This window comes from Saccopteryx leptura, chromosome 2 (assembly GCF_036850995.1).
Source record: "Saccopteryx leptura isolate mSacLep1 chromosome 2, mSacLep1_pri_phased_curated, whole genome shotgun sequence".
NCBI lineage: Eukaryota > Metazoa > Chordata > Mammalia > Chiroptera > Emballonuridae > Saccopteryx > Saccopteryx leptura.
In genome coordinates, this window is record NC_089504.1 from 79813753 (window position 1) to 79840067 (window position 26315).

The 26315-nt window shown below is 44.7% G+C and overlaps 1 protein-coding gene across 1 annotated transcript in view; it reads left to right on the forward strand.

Annotated features, from left to right (window-relative positions):
* The window catches only part of ACER2 (alkaline ceramidase 2), a 32169-nt gene extending 13569 nt beyond the window's left edge, over nucleotides 1-18600 (forward strand). The window contains exons 4-6 of the mRNA XM_066368251.1: nucleotides 6423-6560; nucleotides 11735-11872; nucleotides 14241-18600. Coding sequence (XP_066224348.1) covers nucleotides 6423-6560; nucleotides 11735-11872; nucleotides 14241-14427 — 463 coding nt within the window. The 3' untranslated portion in view covers nucleotides 14428-18600. The remainder of the gene's footprint in view (nucleotides 1-6422; nucleotides 6561-11734; nucleotides 11873-14240) is intronic.
* Nucleotides 18601-26315: the final 7715 nt, after the last annotated feature.

Below are 26315 nucleotides of genomic sequence, written 5' to 3' on the forward strand. Positions count from 1 at the left end.
GCACATATGAGAAAGCAGTCAATGAACAACTAAGGTTTCGCAACAAATAACTAATGATTGATGCTTCTCATCTCTCTTCGTTCCTGTCTGTCTGTCCCTATCTATCCCTCTCTCTGACTCTCTCTGTCTCTGTAAAAAAAAAAAAAAAAAAAAAAAAAAAAATCCATTGATTGTTTAGAGTCTGACAATACAAATATACTGAGAGATAAAAGGGGGAATTCTAATATGTTTGGAGGAAAACTTATATAACATTAAGGACAAAAAAGTCAAATGTCTCCATTATTTGATATGAGAGAAATTAGAAAGCTTTTCGGTAGGGGAGAAATTACTGAATTGTAATTTCCTGAGAGAATATTTCCTTTAGTCCAGTCTACTCCACCATTTTATAAATTTACAGTAGAATCCACTAATCAATTCATTCTTTGAGCCATAGACACTGTAGCTATCAAATTATGATGTTTTTGTTTCTGATGAGAGCAACACACACACACACACACACACACACACACACACACACCTCCAAATGAGAGCAACACACACACATACACACACACACACCCACCCACCTCCAAACTTGAAACTCAGAATTTCAGGAAGAAATGCATTTTAATGTCTATTGTGTCATGCCTGTTTGATTATTCATCCACTAAATAATTTCTGAATACTTAGTATTTACTATGTTTTTTTCTAGGCTTCTAGCCAATGGGTTATAGCAATAAATTAAACAACAGAATCTCTGGCCTTGATAAGCTTACCCTGAGGTTGGGGAGATTGCAAATCAACAAACAAACACATAACTGAAATTAGGGAGTGATAAACTATGATGAATAATGAAGCTGGTTAGGGGTGGTAATAACTTGGGGTGCTGATTTAGAGTTTGGTCAGGGAGAGTCTTCCTGAGAAGCTGTATAAGATTGTTAATACTTCAAGGGACAGAAGAGAGTTAGCCTCATAAAGATAAGAGATGTTCTTCGATCATATTACCCATGTTTCTCTGTAGGGCTCTGTGATTTGTCAAGATATATATGGATAAATAGTCTAAAAATACAGGTTCAATTCAAACTGGTACAGGAACAGGAGCTACAGCTATTAAAGACAAAGTCTGTTGTGTGTGGACTGAGTGGAGGAGTGTCCATGAAATACACTGACTGCCAAGGTGCTCTGTAGAGCTGTGTGTAGTACTCTGATTTTACAATAAATGAAACAACCTTTTGGAGTTTATGTCTTTGTACATGTTCAAAAATGCCTTAAGGTGAGGACAGCAACAACTACCATTCTTAGGCATTGGGGCAGAGAGAGAACTTCCATTTTATTTTTAATCTGTACTGTTTTCCAGAGCATGTGCTAATTTTTAATATGAAAATGTATTTTTAAATGAGTTTGGGAGAAAACATACTTTAAATGGATTAGCTGTAGACTCTTCATCCTGGTTAGCAGGATTTGAATTAAATAGCGTTATCTCTGAGTATCATTGAGTAGAATGAAGTATACTCAAGAAGGTTACTTATCACCCTGGCCATAGCTCGGTTGGTTAGAGCCCTGGTCGGCAAACTGCGACTCTCGAGCCACATGCGGCTCTTTGGCCCCTTGAGTGTGGCCCTTCCACAAAATACCACATGCGGGTGCTACCTCGATAAGGAATGTACCTACCTATATAGTTTAAGTTTAAAAAATTTGGCTCTCAAAAGAAATTTCAGTCGTTGTTCTGTTGATATTTGGCTCTGTTGACTAATGAGTTTGCCGACCACTGGTTAGAGCAGTGGTAGTCAATCTGGTTCCTACCGCCCACTAGTCGGCGTTCCAGCTTTCATGGTGGGTGGTAGTGGAGCAACCAAAATATAAATAAAAAGATAGATTTAACTATAGTAAGTTGTTTTATAAAGATTTATTCTGCCAAATTTAGCAAAAATCCAACATAAAGTACTTGGTAAGTAATTATTATTATATACTTTAACTTGCTGTAACTCTGCTTTATAAATTTTATAAAGTATAGTTACTCCCCTACTTTATAAATCACCATTACTGTGGAACTGGTGGGCGATTAGAAAATTTTACTACTAACAGTGATACAAAAATGGGCGATAGGTATAAAAAGGTTGACTAGCCCTGGGTTAGAGCATCGTTCCGAAGCGCAGAGGTTGCCGGTTCAATCCTTGGTCAAGGCACATACAGGAACAAATCCATGTTCCTGTCTCTCTCTCTCTCTTTCTCTCTCTTCCTCTCTCATTGAAATCAATGAAAAAAAGGTTACTTATCATAATTGGGAGAGAGAGGGGGAGAACCAGGAAGTAGAAGCTGTTCCTGGTCTTAGATGAAATACGGTCCCCATCTTGCTAAGGTCTCTCCTCGCTGGAGGAAGTATACTTTAAACTGCAGCAGGTTGGTTTAGGCTGCCTCTGGTTTCTAGTATTGTCTTGTTTCCTTGTTCAGCTTCAAGAGAATGACAGAAGGTGATCAGAGAGCCTCATGAGGTGGGGAAAGGGGTCAGAGTAGGGATGGAGGTGGATGGCACTAGGCAGGGTCATAAGGTGACTTTCCAGGCAGGGACTTGTTGACTCTGTCTCATAAACACTATTTCCTTTTGGCTTTTCCTGTGTTTCAGAAGGTGGGTCCACCAGTCACCTTCATCTTTATTGTGGCTTCTTAGTTGTTCATTGATTGCTTTCTCATATGTGCCTTGACTGGGGGGCTATAGTAGAGCAAGTGACCCCTTGCTTAAGCCAGCGACCTGGGCTCAAGCCAGTGAGCCGGTGCTCAAGCCGGTGAGCCTGCACTCAAGCTGGCAACCTCGGGGTTTCGAACCTAGGTTTTCTGCATTCCAGTCTGACACTCTATCCACTGTGCCACTGCCTGGTCAGGCTGGGATATTTCTGAAAACATATTAAGAGTAAGTAGTTCCAGTGTGAGATTTCCAGAAAGGGAGAGTATGGAGGCTAAGTGACTTTTGATCTGACAGATATATATTTGAATAACAGTCTTTTTTTTTAAAGCTCTAATACCTAATTTTGCTCACCTGTGAAGTGCAGATAATAAATGTATCTACTTCATGGGGTTAGAAATATATGATAAAATCGTATAATGCATATAGTACAGTATCTCATCTAGAGTAAGAACTCACTGAGTACTAGCAGTTACTATGAATAGCTAATGTGGATAAGTGTTTTGAAGATAAAGATGCCTAGAGCAGCACGCAAAAAAAGTTTATTATGTAAATAGGAATAACTGGTGGGTTAAAAAAAAAGGGCTTTTTTTTACCTTGCCTAGAATGTTCTAAGAATTGTCAGGACATACACTCTGCAATGGGGTTATTAATAATTTTTAGACATTTTTGTTTTGAGCAAAAAACTAAGAACAAAGAAGTGTTATAGGCTAATTGTATCCATTCCTTAAAGAATTTATCCTGCTGTGATTTTTAAGATTTTGCTTCTACAAAATCTAGGGACAGATCTCACTGTATAATCCAGTTCATTTTTTGACACCTGAATCGCAAGGTTTCAAGCTGGGGGCTGCCTGTCCTGTTCTCCCACTGACTTGGATGACCATCTTAGACTCTTGAGGCTTTATCAGTGAGGTACAGGGATGGGTCTTCCAGGACCGAATGCTGTAGTCCTGTGACAATAAGGGGCTTGTTCTAAGTTGGTTATGTTTTAATCTGCAGGGTACTGTGAAACAGTAGATCTTAACCTCAGACATTTCTGTCTCTTATGGGACATCTGGGAAGTTTATGGTGGTCACAATGATGGCAAGTTTTTTTTTGTTTTTGTTTTTGTATTTTTCTGAAGCTGGAAACAGGGAGAGACAGTTAGACAGACTCCCGCATGCGCCCGACCGGGATCCACCCGGCACGCTCACCAGGGGCGATGCTCTGCCCCTCTGGGGGGTCGCTCTGCCGCGACCAGAGCCACTCTAGCGCCTGGGGCAGAGGCCAAGGAGCCATCCCCAGCACCCGGGCCATCTTTGCTCCAATGAAGCCTTGGCTGCGGGAGGGGAAGAGAGAGACAGAGAGGAAGGAGGGGGGGGGTGGAGAAGCAAATGGGTGCCTCTCCTATGTGCCCTGGCCGGGAATCGAACCCGGGTCCCCTGCACGCCAGGCCGATGCTCTACCGCTGAGCCAGCTGGCCAGGGCCGATGGCAAGTTTTATCATCAATAAATTGTATTTTAATTTAGAAGAATAAAAGGGACATTAGCAAATATTTGATTTAAAAAACGGGCATAGGGTCTGACAGAATTGAAAACCACCACTTTAAAGGGTAGCAAACGATAGTATGATAGCTTTGTTATAGTAACTTGGTGAGAAGGATCGTACCGGGTTGCTAGATTCTGGGGAAATCCAGGAAGAAGGAGTGCTGAGAGTTCCCTGACCTTGTGTTCCAGTTTGAACCCAGAATGGGCTGGAAAGTTGAAAACAGCACCAGAGGTTGCACTAGGGGTTGCCTGTCATTGTTTAGAAAACAGCGTGCGGGGGCCCTGGTTCCTGGACATTTCTTGCTCTCTTGTGCGAGGGCCTCAGCTGACTCTTGGGTCAGCTGGCCTGGCCATGTGATCTCTGTTGGCTTCTGCTGGTTGCAAAATCACAAATTCACAGGACGTCCTCGGAGGCTAAGCTGCCTTCCCAAACAGAGCACATTCCTCCACACCCACTGACTGATTGCGGAGGTGTCTGCCCACATTCTCCTTAAAAAACATGTTTTGTCAAGCTTGCTGCCTTTGAACTCTTTGGTGATAGAATATAGAGTCTTTGGTGACTGCAATTCCAGCTCACTCAGATTCTTCCTGAGAGTGTGCTAGTATTAACAATAATAATATTTTAAATAGCATTTATTCTCAAATGATGGTAACAGTGATAGTAGTAGTGGGTTTTATTAGCACACACCATGTACCAGGCACTGTGTGAAGTGCTCTAATGCTTGTAAGAACACTATAAGGCAGATGTCTTCATTTCCACACGGGAAACCTGACGCTTGGGGAGAGTTCAGTGGCTTGCCAGAGATCCCACAGCTACTGAATGGGGGAGGCAGAGCCTGAATACACATGTGCCACACTAGAACACCCGTGCCCTGAATCACTGCGGCTCTCTCTAACTTGTGTCTGAATCCTAAACCGTTGGGTACAGGGAGGTGGTGCAAAGAAGTTTTTAGTTATGTGTTTATCCAGTCTAAAAAGCCAAAAGCCTTGGCATGTATCACAGAACCTCAAACCCAGGGAGAGAGTTATTGTGGGTCCCCAAGGGTTGTGCACATGTTGGGGGTGACCGAAGCAGGCAGCCTTTCATCCGGTAGCTGCTGGATGCCAGCCCAAACCAGGAGAAAAACACGGTTCTCCTGGGGTTTGCTGCCGGGATCCTTTCCCGTATATATATTTTTTCCTCTGGTCAAAGTTCAGGGCTACAGTTCCTGCTCCTTCCACTCAGAAAGTTGGCAGCTTGATCAATGACATCCTGTGCCTTGATGATAAACGGTTTTCCTCTAAGAGATACATTTGTATTTTTAAGGTTTCAATGTACTTTGACTTCTTTATAGTGGAATTTCATTCAAATTAGTTTCCTAACTGTAACCTGTTCCAGGGCTCTTGGCCAAAGTACATTGTGCTCATAACAGAAACTTCAGGAAAATCATGAACTCTTAAATTTCAGTCGGAGATGAGGCCTTTGAGATAATCCAGTTTGGACTTTTCATTTTACAGATAAGGAAATGGGGTCCGAGGGCGAGAAGAGGGAGCGTGTTCAGGATCACGTCGCCCTTTCTGGCTCTTCCTACCGAAAGCAACTCCACTCAAGAGTGGAAGGATAGTATCAGTTATTTTTCTAAGATTTGTCATGTCCAAAACTTGTCAACACAAAATCTTAATGCATACTAGACTATGGATTGTCAGTAAATATTAGGATGTTTTAAGGCTTTTACTTTTGTGTGTTAGAAACAGGGCATTTTTCTTTTAAACCAGGAAGTTTGTAGAACAGGGTTATAAACTCTCTTCTGTGGACCAAATTTTTCCACTGCCTGTCCTTGCAAATCACTTATTGTCTACAGTGGCAGAGGACCGATGACCTGCAAAACCTAAAATATGCACTATCTGACCCTTTGCAGAAAATGTTTGCGAAATCCTGCTATACACATATGGAAAGAATACAGAATAGGAGCACTAAGAAAACAAGTATCCATATCTCATCCTTAGGGACCAAAGTTGATTCTAATTTTATTGTTCTCATGGCTAAATAGTTAGAAAATTTGTGATTATTTTCTAAGGATAAATTCTTAGAAGTGGAATTACTGAGTCAGTGAGAGGGAATGGTTCTTAGACTCTGGGTACTCAGTGCACAATTTCTTTTTAGCTTCCACACCCACTAGCAGCACCTGTACCTTGTCCACATTCAACAAACAAGACCTCCTTCGCTAATGGACCTGGTTTGCTTTCACCAATTCAGGGGCAGATTCAAGGCAGTGGTCTGTGTCTTGTCTGCAGTTACAACGTGCCTGGCGTTCGTCAAGCCCGCCATCAACAACATCTCTCTGATGACGCTGGGGGTGCCTTGCACTGCGCTGCTCATCGCAGAGCTGAAGAGGTGGGTGCAGTTCTTCCCGCCTGCCCTGCGGGCTGTCCCTGCGATGGGGGCACACCAACTCCTGGCTCCTTTACTACCCCCGAGTGTGGAGGAGTTTGACTCTTCATCAAGAGTTAGTTTCTGACTGTTGGATTGAAAGCAGGTTTGGTGGTTTGGTTCAAAATGTTAAAGATTTCACTTTCAGAAAGAGGGAAGCAGCCGTTTCATGGGTGCGATACAGCCTAAGGGTCCAGGGCTAGTTTAGGAACATCTCAAGGACCCGCGTGCCCCGAGACCAAGTGAACTCTGTGGAAAGCAGAGTAGATTTGTTTATATGACAAGAATAAGTAGAAAAGGGAACATGTGAGATCTTGCTTCCCATAGATATTATCAGTTTGGCTCAAATAAACTCATTAAAAAAAAAAAAAAAAGAATAAGGAGAAAAGTCCTAAAGAGCTGTTGCATTCACACACAAAGCTGAAAAGAAATGAATTTCTATATACAAGATAACATAGACTTCTGGTATAATACTGTTGACTCTGCTACTTTCTGGTACTGTTTCTGAGACCTAGTTTCTTATTTACAGCCTATCGGGGTAAACCCTTTGCTGTTTGTGTAAGCATTTTCTTTTGGGAAGTTGTATACTTAGAGTTCAGGTTGATGTCCAGAAACATTTTAGCTTTGCTCTTGTATGTACAAGACTATCTTCTTCTAGCCCCAACTAATATATATCTGACTGTAGCCCCTGTTTTAACCCTGTTTGAAAATGCTTCTTTTTCTGTGCCCACTTTTAAAAATACACAATTCATTGTTACGGGCACGGCGTGTATTTACTGAAGTCTTGTATCTATCCCCCTTTGTGAACGTTGCTCTGTGTAATGTGTTAAGTCAGCTTTCTTTCAGCCTTTGTTTTGTGGGGAGACATATGTGTATTTCTTTCCATTGCTCTGCCTCTGGGCTCTGCTTTGATTGTCAGCAACACCAGGCAGGGTCAGAGGTGGGTGAAGAGGTATTTAAGCAAGCTGGTTAGCCCTGGAAGGACGCTGTCAGGTCTTGTCTTGTTGGCTTCTTTGAGAAGCCTTCAGGGAACGGGGAATTAAGAGATCTACTTCAGAACACTAACAGATCTTGAAGCTCTTTGGAAAACACACAATTAAACAGCTGATAAAGACATCTGAAATGGATTTGTAATAGTCACTCCAGTAATGTTGGTTTAGATTAGGCCTGAAGTGAGTAGAATATTCTAGACTTAGCTATGTTTCTTGAGACTTGACTGCAATTTAGTTTCATTTTAACTCTTGAGTCTAATAATGTTTTATCCTATAATTTAATTAAAAATAGCTTAAGGAAGAAGAAAATATTTTTAATTCATAATACCTAAACAAGAGCACATGGGGGGGGGGAGACATGGTTAGGGCAGATTACTTTATAGTTTAAATAAATTTTGCTTCACCATTGTGATCTTTAAGTAGGGAGGTATATTTCCCTCTAATACTGGAATCTTCGTAAGTAATTATAAAGAACATAATTTCTGTTCTATGCTTAAAATCTTTGTTCCTGAAAAGCTAGTTGCCCCTGTAGCTCATTGGTCTTCATGATGGCATTAGCGAATGCAGCATTATGGGAAATACCCCTCCTTCCATCCAGGGTCAGTCTTTCTAGCTGTTGATTACTCCCTCCATTCTTCTATACCTTTTATACTCCTGTAAATTGTCTACTGTGTCATCCCTTCTTCTCTGACATGTCCCTCCCATTAGCCTTTACAAAGGTTTGTCTTGAAGTTAGACAAAAAAAAAGAAGATTTATCTTTGCCGTTGTCTGTAACACTCAACCTGGACTCATCCATGTCTATCTCCGCCAGCAGCCATTTTCTCTCTTGTCTGTCACAGCCAAGTTTCTTTTAATGTTGTCTCCAACCCTCACTTCTCATTTACTCTGCAACCCACTCCTGGCTGGCTTCTGCCCCCACTTCAGTACCCAAAGCCCTCTTGGCTGTATAGTCAACGACAGTTTTTTCAGCCTTCTGGGTCTTGTGTGTTATACTCTGAATTGTGTACAGAGTTCACCCCCTCATTCATCAGCTGTGCTTTCCTGTGGCTCCTGTGACACCATAGTCTCCTGGGTTCTCATTCGGTGCTGGCGTCTTTTCAGTCTCTCATGTACGTTCCCTCTTTTCTATGCACCTTTGGATATACGGATCACTTAAGGTGCAGTCTCACCTCTCTGCTTTTCTCCCTCCATAGCACCCCCCAATATCTCGTCTACTCCCATGGCTTTTGTTATCAAACATATATGAGTGGCTCCCAAATTTAGGTCTCCTGCTCAGTCCTTCCTTTTGTCTCCACCATGATGTATCTAGTGGTCGGCCTGACCTCTCCAAGTCCACATGTCACAGATAGCTCCAAGTCCACTTGTCCAAAACCAGATTCCTAATCTGCCTTTTCCAGTTCTGATTCTCTTAATGTTTCCAGCCACAGTAAATCAAGCACCATTTACCTCAGGGGTCCCCAAACTTTTTACACAGGGGGCCAGTTCACTGTTCCTCAGACAGTTGGAGGGCTGGACTATAAAAAAACTACACATATCTTATTTTAAAGTTAAAAAACAAAATGGGAATGAATACAATATTTAAAATAGAGAACAAGTAAATTTAAATCAACAAACTGACCAGAGGAACTATGCTCCTCTCACTGACCACCAATGAAAGAGGTGCCCCTTCCGGGTGTGCGGCGGGGGCCGGATAAATGGCCTCAGGGGGCCGCATGCGGCCCGCGGGCCGTAGTTTGGGGACCCCTGATTTACCTAGTTGCTCCAGCCAGAATCCTGGCTTCCTCCTCCTTCCCTGAACAACTCATCTGCTGACAGTCATTTTTCTATTGGTTGACATTGTAATTTCAATAAAGTTCAGAATCCTCAACCTGGCCCCTTCCTGCTGATCTCTCCCACAGGGAGCTCCCCCTTATATTCTCTCCTCCAGCTGTCCTGACCTCCCGTGTCCCCGGGGTGGCCTGCCTCCTTCCAGCCCCAGGCCCTTGTTCGTGCTGTCCCTTCTCTCTGACCCCGCTGCGATGTTCACTCTGCTCATCCTTCAGGCCCGGGCTCACCTGGTTATATGCTCTCGTAGCACCCCAACCTTCACCTTGATGGTACTCATCCTGATTGTAAGTTAAATAGCATCTGTGCTATTGTTTGGTTCCATGACTGACTTGTCTGCTCAATGCAGACTCCACATCAGCAGGGACGAGGTCCCTGTGTTCACGGCCATGTCCCAGCGTCCGCCCGAGTCCCAGCGAGGACTGAGGAGAGGTTGGCCTGCTCTGATAAAGATCCAGCCACCAGGGTGCCCGCTGCTCTTTGCGTTTCCTTCTAGGACCTTCTCTGCTTGTCTTCAGAATGATCTGCTGTATGTCAGCTAAATGTTCTCATCCATCTGCCCTGTGCTCTGGGGAAGTAGACGGGGTCGTTTCTCTGCTTTCTCTTTCTCCTTAGCCTCATTCCTCAAGCTTGTTTCTAGTCTTTTCTTTTTTTTTTTTTTTTTTGTATTTTTCTGAAGCCAGAAATGGGGAGAGACAGTCAGACAGACTCCCGCATGCGCCCGACCGGGATCCACCCGGCACGCCCACCAGGGGCGACGCTCTGCCCCTCCAGGGCGTGGCTCTGTTGTGACCAGAGCCACTCTAGCGCCTGGGGCAGAGGCCAAGGAGTCATCCCCAGCGCCTGGGCAATCTTTGCTCCAATGGAGCCTCGGCTGCGGGAGGGGAAGAGAGAGACAGAGAGGAAGGAGAGGGGGAGGGGTGGAGAAGCAGATGGGCACTTCTCCTGTGTGCCCTGGCAGGGAATCGAACCCGGGACCCCTGCACGCCAGGCCGATGCTCCACCATTTTGAGCCAGCCGGCCAGGGCCTCTTTTCATATTTTTGTTGTTCTTTCTGAGCCTTCTCTCACGCCACGAGGAAATAAAATTTATTATGACTCGGGGTCATGATCTGACATTTACTGAAATTTGTGGTGGTGACACATTACCAAGTGACTCAGGTATATCTAAAATAGTTTTAAAATAGACATTTTTTTCTGATTATAGGAGTGAGTTGATTGTTAAGAAGAACTTTGAGAATGCAACAAAGGGTCAAGAAGAGGAAAAACAGTAGACATCCTGTTGGATTCTCTGTCCTAAAATAGGGTCCTGCTTTTGACCTGCTTTTCCACTTAATCTCACATTGACATTCTGATACAAGCCCTGAAAAGTAGACATAAAACCTAATGGAGGTCAGGCTGGATAAGCCCCAAGTGCAAATAAGCCTGGTCAGTGGCACAGGGCAGGCTCTGCCCCTTTACAGACCTACAGACCGAGGACGGCACAGTGCAGGCTGCCCGCGGCCCTGCTGAGACTGACTGCCCCGCGTGACACCCTCTTCCTCTGCACGGCTCCAGTGGTCTGTGCCGAGTGTTCCTTAAACCACACTTTCTAGGTTTACCTGAGTGGGCATAGAGCCTCCTGTACCAGACTAATTGTCTATTTAGTAGTTGATATTTGTTTCTGTCAGTTTTCATTTTACCTTTTAAAATGATGAGGCTACTGGCTTAATTTTGCCTTTTAGAGTGCAAAATAAATTATCCATGTATTTGAACTGAGCTTCTGAAAGCATGAAATGACTTTTTCCTGAGAGGGCTGGAGAAGCAGGTTTTGGGTGGGGGAAGACTCAGAGTTCATTATGGACATGTTAAATTTATTAAATTCCCTGACCTGTGGTGGCACAGCGGATAAAGCATCAACCTGGAATGCTGAGGTCACTGGTTCAAAACCCCGGGCTTGCCTGGTCAAGGTACATATGGGAGTTGATGCTTCTTGCTCCTTCCCCCTTTCTTTTTCTCCTCTCCCTAAAATGAATTTTAAAAATCTAAAAAAAAAATTATTATATTTAATTAAATTTATCAACACATCTATATTAGCCATCAGGTGGACACGTCAAGAAGGCAGTTTGGTTTGGGAATAGTCAGGGAGAAGCCTGGGCGAGAGGTATGGCTTTGTGAGGCACCTGTGTACTTGTGCACACATGGGATTCGCGTCCACGGCCTCGTGGAGCGATGGTGTGCTGGGGCAGAACTGCGGTGCCACGGGGCTGGGGAGACGTGAGCGGCCAGGGAGGTGGGCAGAAACCGGGACTGACGGAGAGCTGCTCTCTGGACCCCCTGCAGGTGTGACAACGTGCGTGTATTTAAGCTAGGCCTCTTCTCAGGCCTCTGGTGGACTCTCGCCCTCTTCTGCTGGATCAGCGACCGAGCCTTCTGCGAGCTGCTGTCGTCCTTCCACTTCCCTTACCTGCACTGTGTGTGGTAAGCCTCCACCAGTGGGGACTGGCTGCAGAGCAGGGCTCTGCGCTTCCCTGGGGCTCTGTTCCCCCTTCAGGCGTGCAGATGTGCCCAGGGGACAGAGCAGAGCCCAGGTGCCTCTCTCTCCTCACGGAAACTGTCAGACTTTTCAGAAGCAACAGAAACTGCTGTCAAAAGCAGAACGGGCTCCAGGGAGCTGGCTTAGCCAGAGCAAAAAGACGTAATTGTTTGTGCTTCAAGTCTGGGTCCCTGACCTCTAGCTCCATTATTAAAGCATAATGGAGCTTGAAAACTGAGTCTGTCACCTGAGCTCTGGCTCCATCTCCAGGGTGGGGGCGGTGAAGAAGGCTTGGGATGACGAGGGGACCAGGACAGGGACATCCAAACAGGACGCACAGTGAGATAAATAGGACCTCTTTCAAGATATGGTACATTTTTGTCAAGCCAAGTTCCCTTTTGGGTGTGAGTGACCAGGTGAAAGCGTGGGCCTTTACAGGTCATCCAGGGACAGCCTCACACATTCATTTCACAAGTGGAGACAGAGGCCCAGAAAATTTAAGTGAATTGTTCATGACACCAGCTAGTTATATAAGAGCAACCAAGGAGTTTGACAGGAGCATCCCATGGAATACTCAGGATACACTGTTAGGTAAAAAGAAGCAGGTTACAAAGGATGCAGAATCCTACACTCAGAAAGCCGAGGACGAAATTGAGTGGCTTCCTTCCTAGGAACCACCTCAGCTCCCAACCCAGCGTCATCCCCTCCCTCGCTGTCCTCCAGGACTTCTGCTTGCAAACAGTAACAAGCACCGAGAGAATGACCTGTTTAGAATGTCCCCTGTCAAGTTGAGAGCATCCAGGAAGGAATTCTGTTGATAAAGAGTTGGAAACACTTTATTAGATATAGATTCAGATGAAGCTTAACTTCTATCAGGAGATACCTAGAAATATATAGTTTGAAGGAATTTGCTTAAATTTCCTTGAATATGTAAACTTGTATGTATCCACCAGGAGATCCAATTTGCTCTTAGTTTAAGGCTTGGGGACTTCCATAATTATATCTCAACTACAATTGAAAAAAAAAAAGTCTTGGGGACTTCCAGAACTCTTGGCAAAAGACAAAAATAAAATAAAAACAACTCCAATTGGGATTCCAACCTGATATTTCTTAGGTTCAACCTTGACTCACACTACTGAATTTATACACACTTTATATATTTGTTGAATTATAATTTATAGATAATAAAATGTACAGATTTAAGTGTGCATTTTGATGAGTTTTGGTATATGTATCCACCTGTGTAAATATGACCTAATTCAAGATGTATGTAGTACATTTTTATCAATTTAGGTTCCCTGGTCACACTAGCGATTTAAGTAAAATCAAAGATTAGACTATAATGACTTGCTTCAACTTAATTTATTTCTAAATGTAGTGTACTTTTTGCCTTGTTTTTCAAAATTGCACCATCTTTTCATCCCAGTTATGAAATGCATGTTTGTTTGTTTTTAAATAAGCTTAAACAACATAGAAATATGGAAACAGAGAAGCTCTCACAATTCCATCTGCCAAAGAGAGATAATGGTTGTTAATGACCTGAGGTATATATCCTTCCTGATTATATACCTATATACATATATATACATATACATACATATACATATATACACACATATACACACATATATATACATACATACACATACATATACATATATATTTAGACATATATATATACATACACACACACACACACATATATATATATATATATAAAATTCTGCTTTTAAAAAACAAGTGATTTTCAACCTTTTTTTTTTCATGGCACAAACACACACTAATTACTAAGGTCATTGCCCCTGACTAAATACAACCATTTTCATCTCATGGCACAAAAATTAGTTACTAAAGAAGAAGAGGTCAGGGCCCCTTTTTCTTTAGTAATTAGTTTATGAGTGTGTGAGAAACAAAGGTTGAAAATCATGATGCAAATTGGTCTTTTTTCTTTTTTAAACCAACTACTAGGTCAGGGACAGTTTTTCTGACCAATACCTATATATTATCTCAATTTTTGTGTGTGTCTGGCTAATACTTCACCGTACCAGTGCTTTATGTTTCCGTCCTTAGTGCCTGTGTTAAATCCTTGGGCCTCGGTCTTCTTGGTTCATTTGCATATTTGTTCTGGTTGTCAAGCCAGAATATTTTAGAACCTTCTAAAACAGGCCCTACTTGCCCCAGATTGATGATTCTTGTGCGATTTTGGGGACTGTTGGTCACCTTCACCCCCTGCTAATTCGAGGCCGGGAGGAGGGACAGACAGGAGGGCGGGAGGACCGCGCGCGGCAGGCTCTCAGCCCGGCTCCTTTGCAGGCACATCCTCATCTGCCTCGCCGCGTACCTGGGCTGCGTGTGCTTCGCCTACTTCGACGCTGCCTCCGAAATCCCTGAGCAAGGCCCGGTCATCAAATTCTGGCCCAGCGAGAAATGGGCCTTCATCGGGGTGCCCTATGTGTCCCTGCTGTGCGCCCACAAGAAATCGCCAGTCAAGATCACGTGACAGGCAGCTGGGCCGGCTCCTCTGCTTAGCTGTCCTCCTGCCCGGGGCTTCAGCAAACACAGCCCAGATTGTCCTCAGAGCTGGGGGTGGGGTCTATTTTTTTTTTTTAATTCTGTATCTTGGGCTCTCACTAGTGTGTCTGTGGACCACCAGGACTCCACTGTTCTCAAAAATGGAAAGAGGGCTGAGGGCACTAGGTGTATCTTCTCAGCGTCACCTTCAGATGCAGTGACTTGTTGGGCCGCGTCCTTTGTGGCAATGGGTGACTCAGTGCCTTGCTCACTGGAGAGTTTGCTGGCTCCAGACCCCACCATTCCTGCGAACCAACAGATTCTGTGACAAACACCCTCCCACTGTCTGATGAAGATGCCAGGCTTTAATTTGGAAAAACCATCTTAAAACAAAAGCCAAACAAATGAAACACACACAAGGCTTGTGGCTAAGGAAGCTGGTTTTCCACTTGCAGCTGTCAATCACCCAGGTCTTACATGCATTTGTGTATCCTTTCACTTCTACCTCTGCTGAGAGATGGAGACTTGACTTCAGATGAGGGTAAAGCTAACAAGAAAACCCCTCAATGCCAAAAAGTACTCTCCACTTGAAGCCATTCTTGAAGATGACAGTTTTAAAACGTTGACATTGTCCCCCTCTTTAGCCCAGTAGCCTCCAGCACACAAGAGTAGCTGGAGTCCGTACACAGACCCCTCCATACTGCTGTGACATTGCCAAAGGGCTTGTGACAATTGTGATGGTAGGGGTCCTGGTTCAAAATTTGGAGCAAACATGGAGTTTTGGAAACTTGTTCTTATTGGAAACCTCCTGTATGCTGTCTGCAAATTATCCTCAAGAATTTCCCTCACCGTTTCTCTAATTTTTTGCTGTGGCAGTTACACTCCATACTCTCCCAGAGTGAGGTGCTTCCTGGAGTTTCTCTGAGCATTTGGTCGCTATTCTTAAGTGCAGGTTGCTTGGGTCTTTGGTTGGTGTAGTGGGGAGAATCTGTTGCCTTCTGACCTTTTTTTAACCTAAAGTGACACTGGCTACAACTAAATCTTCTCTTCATCGGAGTGAATGGAGGATTCTGAACTTCCTCCGAGGTGTGAGGTGGGAATTCATGACCTCAGGGATACTCATTTTAACTCAAACATTTCCTGCTTTGCAACATTCCATTATGAGAGGGGACAGGACAGATTGTCCTTGTATGAACGGGGTTGTGTCACTGTTCTTAGTATCTCTGAGTTGAGCAGGAGCAGTTTTTGACATGTCCAGGAATTTTTACTCTGGCTAGAGTTTGCATAGGAGCTAAGGTAAAAAGCCCATTACAGAACTGAATTCAGAGTTTAAAAATGAATGACTTTATCCTGCTTCTGTGGTTTTCAAACTATTTTAGCAGCAGAACTCTTATTTACAGTAAGAAATCTTTATGGAACTCTAATGTGTGAAATAGGTTGTATTTTATTAGCTTAAATTTATTTTAAGGTTAAACTGATAGCATTTCTTTACTAATATATCAGGCAGTGAAAATGCCAATTTACAATTTGGTGGTTTTCAAGATAGAAAAATTTGGTATTGAATGACTATACATGTTGCTCTATTATAGTGTAAAATACATTTGAAAAGTGATATTTGAATTAAATATTTTGGGAACCTTTAATACTCCTGTATGAGGCCTAGGTAGTTCATGAAACAGAATTTGAAAACTGCTAAGTCCTTTGCGTTTCAAGTCTAGAATTTTAAAAGGGGACTATGAGACTATCCTCACTTCAGATTGACTCAGCGGGCATGGACTCTGCAGAATAGAAATGCTCTCAAGTAAGGGTTTGATGTATTTTAAGCCCAGCTGTCTTAGTGTGTAAGTGCAGATAAAGAGAAACAAAGAGGCCTGACCTGTGGTGGCGCAGTGGGATAAAGCGTCGACCTGGAACACTGAGGTTGCCGGTTTGAAACCTTGGGCTTGCCTGGTCAAGGCACATATGGGAGTTGATGCTTCCTGCTCCTCCCCCTTCTCTCTCTCTGTCTCTCTCTCTCACTCCTCTCTCTCTAAAAAATCAATAAATAAAAAAATAAAAAAAGAGAAACAAAGAGGAGAACAGGAGACTTTCTTGTATAATTTCTTTCTTGAGGGCTCCTCATGGAGGGAAGCACTATTCCAGCAGTCAAGGATGGACCATGTGCCGCTATCAGATGCAGGGGCTTGTTCCCTGGGGAACACTTCCTTCAGCTCCCAAGGTTTGACCTGGAAATTTCTGGGTATCCTTTGGAAACAGGGATAAAATGTGACGGCTGGATTTCTATCTCTCTCCCAAAAGACAAATGACTGAGTTCAGATGTCAGAAGGAATGTTGGCATGTGGAGAAGACACTGCCTTCTGACTGGCCGGTTTTAGTGCGATGAGTGCTGAGAAAGAAGTGTGTAATGGGCTATGTTGAGGAGGACAAAACATGACTCTTCTTTTGAACAGCAATCACTACGGCTTGCCAGACTGGGGTGGTAAATCAAGTGAGTCAGAATGTACCGATCTTATTTCAAGCTAGGTTTAGGGCATCGTTCATGTTAATAGTTACATATATTTATAATGCTTTCATAGTACTACATGCTCTTTAAAGAAAATTGGGACACTACAAAAATGTTGAAGAAGTAATCTATTTCTATAGCTCAAGGACAACCATTGTTAATATTTTTGTATATTTCCTTTCCTTCTTTTCCCCCTCCCTACTACAGTTGTAAATAAGTGTCTTTTAGAGCTGACGTTTTATCCTGTAGTTTCAATGGAATATAAATGTCAGTTGTGTATTTTTCCACGAAAAGCAGGTTCTGAAGTGCACTAGTTAGCTGAACCCTCGAGAGCTCATCACTGGATTCGGAGACTGACTACTGAGTCCTCCCTGGTAACAGCCTGACATGACTGGCCCTCAGTAATGGACTGAATTCTGCTTTTTGATATCCTACTGCACTTTGACTGATGAGTAATAGGAACTAGTTGTTAAATATATGGCTCTACAGGTTTTGATGGTTTCTGATTCAAAATAAGGGAGGGGCTTATTTCATCAATAAATGTGCAATCAAAAATCTTCTCCCCTTGTTAAGGGAGGAAGTGGAGAGTTGACCTTGAGGAGTTAGGTCATAGCAGTCACTCAGAATGGCTATCAGATTGTCATTTTGGTTAGAATTTGCCCAAAATCAACATCTAGAGGGAACTGGATTTAGCACATTAAAAAACAATATTACCATGTGATTAAATCAGTGGTTTTTGTTTAATACTGCTTTGATTGATTGTTGTTTTTAAGAAGAAATATTTTCTCCCCATTTGCGAGTATATTATAACAAAACAAGGACTTCGGTGAACCTGTTTATGGTGTGTGGGGAGCAGAAATCTGCCTGTGTGGTAACAAGCTATGTTTTGGGGGCCTTTGTGCCTGTGCCTCAGACGACTGCCTAAAACATTGTTGTGAATCAACATGGTTCAACTGGAGGACTAAGCTGGATGGTCATCAAACAGGGCTTTGTAAAAACACTGTCGCCTGTCTGCTTGTGGGATTTCTCAGGTGTTAGGAGCATCTCCCGCCAGTCTGCCACGCTCAGGTGAGCCGGTGCCGTCTGGGAGGCGCCGGGACTGGCTCTGCCTCACTTGGGGCTGGCACGGAACCACCTCTGAGGGACAGGTGAGGGCTGAAGCTGGCCTGGCCAGAGCCTCTCAGCGCTCCTTTTCTCCAAGTGGACTTGGGACCTACCGCCGCCTGCTCTTTGCCTGGGTGCTGCAGCTCCAGCTGGCCAGAGAGAAGTCTTGGGCCAGGCTGACATTCTCAGTGGGTTTTATAGACATCATTCTCCTATGGACATGTTTTTTTAATGGCCCCTACTCCAAGGGATTTACTGTTTGAATTGTATCTTTCTCTATATGTTAAACCAGATTTAAGAGCATTTTATAACCACAATAGGTAATTAGAGCAAATACAGTATTTTCAGATATATTCCTTCTTCTGTACCTTGTACTTTATAGAAGGTGTGCTGTATAAGGGTGGTGTGCCCACTGGTTGTGGTAGCATTGAATCTCCATTGCTTTGGGAATAATTTAAGGCCTTTTGAAATGGAGCTTTTGCACTTTATGCTTTTTCTGTGAACTGTGACACCTATGTTTGATATTAAAGCTGTATGGCATTTTCTGTGGATAAATATGTATGTATGTTTGTGTTTAGTTCCATAATGACTTTTTGAAATATCTGTGTAAAAAATACATTAAATGGATTTTAGAACAAAGTACATTAATGAATGAATTTAGGTTATCATTTTTATTACACACACTTAAAATTAGTGTAGTTAATTGTTAGTTTCTACTCAGAGCTATGAAATCAATACATCTAAACACTTCCAGTATAAAGTACCTAAAAGTAGATTACTTTTATTATAAGTTCTATAATTATGTCATATGGATATAAATTTCAAATATAAAAAATAATTCATCTATACTGGATCTCATTCAATCACTGGGAGGGAGATCATATGACATTTTAAATGACCTTAGAAGGATAATTTTGTATCTACCTATTTTTCTTAATTTCTTGTGACAGAGTTTTATTAAATCACACAAAGCCCATCATATTTTAAAGAGTAATATGGCGATTAGAAAAGAATGACTGGACCTGGCCTGTGGTGGCGCAGTGGATCAAGCTTCAACCTGGAATGCTGAGGTCGCAAGTTCAAAACCCTGGGCCTGCCCAGTCAAGGCACCTATGGAAGCTGATGCTTCCTATTCCTCCTCCTTTCTCTCTCTTCTCTCTAATATGAATAAAGTCTTTTAAAAAGTTAAAAGAAATGACCGGTTAGCATAATCAGTATCATTATTGGTTTTTAAGAATATTTTTTCTGGCAGGGATGAGGGGACAAGACATGGCCACAGAGCCTTTTGAAAATCTGCTGGAAGAGTGGATCTTCTTTCTATGAAAATGCCCATACAGGTAATTTTCTGGGCATTCAGATGTCCCTAGAAGCAACACAGCTTTTATAATATTTATTTATTTATTTATCTTAAAGTGAGAGTAGTGAAGACAGTGAAACAGTCTTCTGCACGCGCCTGGCAACCCTTGCCTAGGGCTGAGGCTCGAATCACTCGAGATATTTTTAGTGCCTGAAGCTGATGCGCTCAGACCAGCTGATACATCCTCAGTGCCCAGAGCCAGCGCTGGAACTAATTGAGCCACTGGCTGTGGGGAAGAAGGGGGTAGAGGAGACAAGGGGGAGAGAGAGGGGAATAAAAGCAGAGATGGTCACTTCTGTGTGCTCTGATTGAGGATCGAACCTGGGACATCCATACACCGGGCCTAGGCTCTACCACTGAGCCAACTGTCCAGGGCCACAAGGCAGGTTTCAAACAAAAGAAAAAACAGAGGCCCTGGCCAGGAAACTTAGCTGGTTAGAGCATGGTTCCAATACACCAAGGTTGTAGGTTCAATCACTGGACAGAGCACATGCAAGAAAATCAACCAAAGAATGCATAAATGAGTGGAACAACAAATTGATGCTTCTTTCTCTCAAATAAATAAATAAAAAACATTTTAGTTGAAAGAAAGTACTTCCTGCATGACAGGACACTAACTGGGGTTCAGATCCTTGGTGGCGCTGAAATTGGCGTTTGCCACTTTCGTGGCTGCCCTCAGAGACCAGCACTTCCCACACCCTCTGTCTTGTAAAGACTACATTATGAGGGGCCAGCAGGGGACAGACATGGGGCTGGGAACTTACATCTTAAGTGTCCTCAACAAACTGGGAGCTTTTATCTTCCTCACATCCTCTTTCATGGTTTATAGTTGCAGACCCAGATCCTATCTGGGTCTGCCATACCATTTTGTGTACTTCTGCATTGCTGAAATTTTCCATAATAAAACATTTTTACGTGTGGTATTTGGGTTTTATTCTCTGCTCTCTCTGGAGCAGGGCTGACAACCCCTCTCCCCAGCTTGAGAAGTTATCTTTGCCTCTAGTGGGCGCTTCTGTCTCTGACCACTTCCAGGCCTGGTGACATGCAGCTTACCTGGGAAGTCTCTCTGGGTAGTAACTTACAGAAAGGGAAATGTCAACCCCATGTGAATTTAAAAAAAAAATTATTTCTTATTAAAACAAGACTTGATTTAAGCTGCTTTTACAATTGAAAGCAGAGACCATAAACCTTTATTTTTAAACGGTAACAAATAGCAATAAAGTCAGTCGAGTTTATTTTTATATTAGGATTGGTGGTGGGAAAGTGGCTGAAGATAAGGCCAGGAGCATGAAGTGGCAGAAAATGCACAGTAGCATTAATTACATTAGCTGGAGAGGGATGCCTGTGAACAAAGAAAGCCAGAGCCACTGGGTTGGAGAGATGTGGAGACTCCTGGAGTTATATCGCCATCTTGTGGCTTTTTGAAGTATTGGTCTCAGTGGCACAATGAAGCCCATCCCAATTGCTACTCATCCCAGAACTCGACATAATTGTGTCAAAAAAATCTCACAAGTTACATAACCTCTTTCTGGGCTCAAGTATGTTTCCTTGGATTTAAAAAAGCATCTCTATGCCTTTATCTTCCTTTTCTCTCTTCACCAACTCGTTCTTGACCCCCTAGGTTTTGATTTTTAGAGTTTTAAAAACCAAATACTGTAGAGCAAATATTTTGCTGCTTATAAAACCAACCTAATGTACATGTGATCTACAGGAGAATTTTTTCTTAATCCTTGAGTTAAATTTAACTTCTAGGGTTAATAGTTTTGCTTACACAAGTCAAATGCCAGTAAAGCCTTAAAGTCTTTGAGACTAAATACAGTTCTTTCCCTTCCTTCCTTCCTTCCTTCCTTCCTTCCTTCCTTCCTTCCTTCCTTCCTTCCTTCCTTCCTTCCTTCCTTCCTTCCTTCCTTCCTTCCTCCCTCCCTCCCTCCCTCCCTCCCTCCCTCCCTCCCTCCTTCCCTCTCTTTCTTTCTTTCAAGATTTTATTGGCCAACATTGGTTGGCTCAGTGAATAGAGTGTCAGCCTGGCATGTGGATGTCTGGGTTTGATTCCCGGTCAGGGCACACAGAAAAAGCACCCTTCTGTTTCTCCACCCCTCTTCCTCTTGCTTCTCTGTCTCTCACTGTCTCTCTATCCCTTTCCTGCACCCATGGTTCAATTGGAGTGAGTTGGCCCCGGACACTTGAGGATGGCTCCATGGCCTCTGCCTCAGGCCCTAAGGAGAGCTTGGTTGCTGAGCAACATAGCAACACCCCAGATGGGCAGAGCATCGCCCCCTAGTGGGCTTGCTGGGTGGATCCCAATTGAGGTGCATGTGGGAGTCTGTCTCTGCCTCCCCTCCTCTCACTGAATAAAAAAATCTCTAAGGCTCAGTTTCCTCATTTGCAAAATGAAGATAATAGAACTTACTTCATAGGGCTATCATGAAGATTAATGGAATGATTCTTGAATGGTAGAGTTGCTTACCCCAAGATCAGTTCCTCCTTCTTTTTGCTAGAGAGAGAGAGAGAGAGACAGACAGACAGACAGAATGGGAGAGAGGGGAAGCATCAACTCATAGTTGTTGCACCTTAATTGTTCATTGATTGCTTTCTCATATGTGCCTTGACCAGGGGGCTCCAGCTGAGCCAGTGACCCCTTGCTCAAGCCAGCAACCTTTGGGCTCAAACCAGCAACCATAGGGTCCTGTCTCTGATCCCACACTCAAGCTGATGAGCCTGCACTCATAGGGTTTATAACCTGGGTCCTCAGAGTGGGTCGATGCTCTAACCACTGTTACACCACCTGGTCAGGCTTTAATAAAAACTCTTAATGCTCAGCAATAAGGAGACAAACAACTCAATTTTAAAATAAGCATCGGCTTTGGACAGACACCTGACCACCATAGACACAGAGATGACAGGAGATCCAAGACGGAGGTGAAGTAGATGGAGGTTGCACTCTATCTTTCCCAGGTCGTAAACCAGAATTTATTCTTCCCTTTCCTTAATAAACTTTATTTTTATAATTTGAAAAGTAAAATCAGGACCAAACCTAAACTCAATGTAAAAATTTTAAATGTATTCTTATAAAGATTCATAATTTCTGGAACTTTTCTTGGGAATAGAGGCCCAAAGGGCAAAGGGGAATGCAATAATACCCTTACACTATTCAGTCAGTCAGAAGAGATGATTTGAGAGCTAAATGGGCATGAAGAAAGGGAGAGAGCAATCACCCTGAACAATCAGCGGAAGACTGGCTGAACAGAAGTCTTATACACAAGGATTACAAAAGAAGCCCCATCTAGACTGGTAGGAAGAGATGTAAAAAGGCCTGGCCCACCTTCTCACGCGGTGGTAAGGAATCCACAGAGATAGCTCAGCTGCAAAGGTACCCCCAGAGAAGTGAGGGGTCTTGATCTAATGCTGGACTCTCCACCCGGGGCACCTGAGCTGGGAAGAGGCATCCACCTAACATCTAGCTATGAAAATTAGGGGGGATTCTGTCTGCCAGGAAGAGATGGGGTGGTCTGGTAGAAAACCAGGTGCCCTCTTTAAGGATCTGCACATAGTATCTTGTTCACCAACACTCATCCGAAGCTCCAGAGGAAGGACAGCAGTGCAGAACAGGCTGGAGTCATACAGAGAGAGGGCCGGAGGGACAAAGGCCAGGTCCCTGTGCTGTGACCACTTCCCACACTGCCCTGAAATACCGTATTTCCTGGTGCAAACACTCCTCTCCCTGTGGCATCAGCCTGGGAATCTCCACCAGGCCACCCTCCTGTTCCTTTAGCCCCGTCATGCCATGCTCTAGCCCTGGGGAGTAGTCTGTCACCGGTATCCATCCTGGGCCTGTGCTGCAGACATTCTTAAAGGGACCCTTGAGTTAGTTTGGAAAAATTCAGGGGGTGTCAGAAATGCACAGGGAGAGACTGAGTTGTTGGCTCCAGACACGGGCCAGGTTCCCCTCACATGCCTGACACCCCCATTCCTGTGCACAGCCCTCCCTTCACATGAGCAAATCTTAATCTGTTGTAACCTGAGTGCTCCACTTGCCTCACTGTCATTATTCCATGAGACCATGCCCCACCAAAAAGTCCAGTGGGCCCCAGGAAGCTGGCAGTTGGCGGCGGGCCTTGGTGTACCATGAGACCTCTGCTGAGTGTCCTCAGTCCCAGCACATGTGCCGAGTTTAAACCTGTAAACACACTGGTGAATAGCACTTGCTTTTGCCTGGTACATTACTGAGAATCTACTTGTGCAACTCACGTACCACCAGGGTCTCTTTCAGGGACTGAGACTAAATGGCAGCGCTAGCAGAGGCACAATTAGTACAGGGCTCTCTCCTCTGAGGTGATGCACACACTTACTAAAAGGGATCCCGCCCCCCATCTGGTCTCTATTTCACTTGGGATTTCCCTTTCAAAAGAAAAGAATGGCATTTCAGATAAGAACAAAAAGGAAAGTATGTGAGTATACCCAAAAGGGCACCTATTATAATATTTCATTGATAAGAAGCTTCCAGAATAGGTAAAGGAGCAGAGACAGAGCTCAGATGAGAGGTTGCCAGGGGTGGGAAGGGTGGGGAGGGAGTCCTTCGGTGCCGGGTTTCCAGCCTGGGTGATGGAACATTCTGCAACGAGATAGTGCTGGTGTGTGCACAGCACGGTGAAGGTATTTCATACTCAGGAATGGCACAACTTAAAATCTAAACAATCACTCTTATTTCTTATTTAGAATAAATCACACTATGGAGGAAAAGAAAGATTAAAAAAGAAAAGGACAAAGAACAAAACAAAGAAAACCAGAACAATTCCAAACACAATTAATAAAATAACTGAATGATGCAAAGGTCAAAATAAAAATATAACAATAAAATGAAAGAAGACTATCAAAGAGGGGTGGTAAAATAAATTCTTCTGATGTGTCAGAGAGAGAGAGCTGACTGGAAAACAAGAGGCTCCCGAGCTGGCCCTGAGGTGTTTGTTCAGGGGCAGCGCCCCTTGTCTGGGCGGAGCCAGGGCAGGTTCTCCGGAGGGTTCCTGAGGCAGCGGTTTTCGGGTCTCAGCGTGGTCAGGAGGTGCTGCTGTGGCCGCCCTGGCTCCATCGCTGCATCTGGAGGGGTGTCAGAAGGTGGCTCAGCCTCTGAATTTGGGCGCCTGTCCAGGTCTGGGTCAGGCTCCGGGTCTGCCTGTGCAGCCGGCTCCTCCAGATGTCCCTCAGCTGGAGCAGGAGCCGGCTCTGCCTCCGGGGCTGGTGCTGGATCTGCTACAGGAGAAAAGATCACCCATGCGTCTGCATTTCCATGTTTTCCCCTAAGACAGAACCCAGCTGCAGCCCAAGGCCCACCACAGGACGTCCTGCCTGCAGTCTGTCCAGCGGGTAGTTGGTCTGGGGCCTGTCTTTGCTCCTGGCCAGCCTCTAGGGGTGCTCCCAGTGTGTCTGACACCAACCCCTCCCAGTAATCTCACATGTACCTCCAATTCCCCTACTTCCTCCACCTTCTCACCCTCAGGCTCTGCCTACTTTGGTTCTGGGTTGTATGGTCCAGTTCTGTTAGCATGGGCCCGGTGCTCCAGGCAGGAGTCAGACCTGGTGAGGTGTGCATGGACCCTGGGCAGCTTCAGGGGAGGAGCCTCTGGTCCCTGCGTGACTTTGGGGAAGGCGGCCTCCTCAGACCATCCACGGGCCGTGGTTCGCCAGAATCCCGGTGGCCACTCTCACTGCAGACCTGCTCAGGGTGCACCTGGCCCACAGTGGTGGAGAGGGTGTGGGAGTCCCCTTCTACCAGCTGCTGCTCCTCCATGTTTTCAACTGAACCCTGAAATGACATGACCAACTACTGCTCAGGAGGCCTCAAGCCCAGCCTGGCCCTAGTCACTGCTGCTTCTGCTCCGGAATCAGACCCAGTCCTGTGTCTGAGCAGACCTCCACCCAGGGGAAATGAGATTCACCTCCAGGGCTCAGGATAAACCTCGGTGACAATGCCGCCCAGACTTCCTGCCCATCCAGCCAGCCTGTACCTGGGGTGTGAACGTGCCTAGTTCACAAGGCTTCTGACTCACCCCCTCAGTCTGTTCCTCCTAAGCACAGGCTTTTCCCATGTGAAAAACCCTTACATATACACATACACTCACATGCACACACACACACACACACACACACATACACACACACACACCGCACACATATGCACACACACACATATGCATACGCATACACATACACTCACACACACACGTAGGGCACATAGACCTGCCCAGGTGTGACCAGAGTGGTGGCCTGGCCCAGAGAGAACTGCCCCTGGGCGTTCATGTGTTATTTCTGGGTTCTGCTGTGAAAAGGGCCATAGACGTCTTGGCCGAGTCTGGACCCAGCAGCAGCCAAGGTGAAAAAAATCATCACAGCTTTTTTCGGGGTGCTACGGCCTCGGGACAGGGGCAGACAATATGAGAAGATGTCGAATCTGCTGAAGTCTCTGGGCAAGTGAGCAGGGTAGCAGCTGTTTTAGAATGTGGTTGCCTGGTTTCCAGGGTTCCAAGTTCTGTTGGGCTCTGTCAGGTAGTGAGGTCACTGTGTAGTGATGTCCCTGCTCTTCTCTGAGGAGATGCTTGGGGTAGGGGACCAGGAGGCAGAGCCGGCTCCTGCTGTACCTGTGGGACACCCGGAGGAGCCGGCTGCACGGGCACACCTGGAGGCCGACCCAGACCTGGAGGGGCGCCCAACTCCAGCGGCCCCTCCAGCTGCAGCTCTGAAGCCAGGCCCGGCCTGTGCAGCGTTTCTGGACCACAGCGCTTCTGAGGCCCCTACTGCTGCCTCAAGAACCCTCTGCTGCCCTGGGTACGGCCAGACGAGAGGAGCTGCCCCTGGACTACATATCATGGCCAGCTTGAGACCTGCTTGTTCTTCAGCCAGCTGTCCCTAGCACATCAAA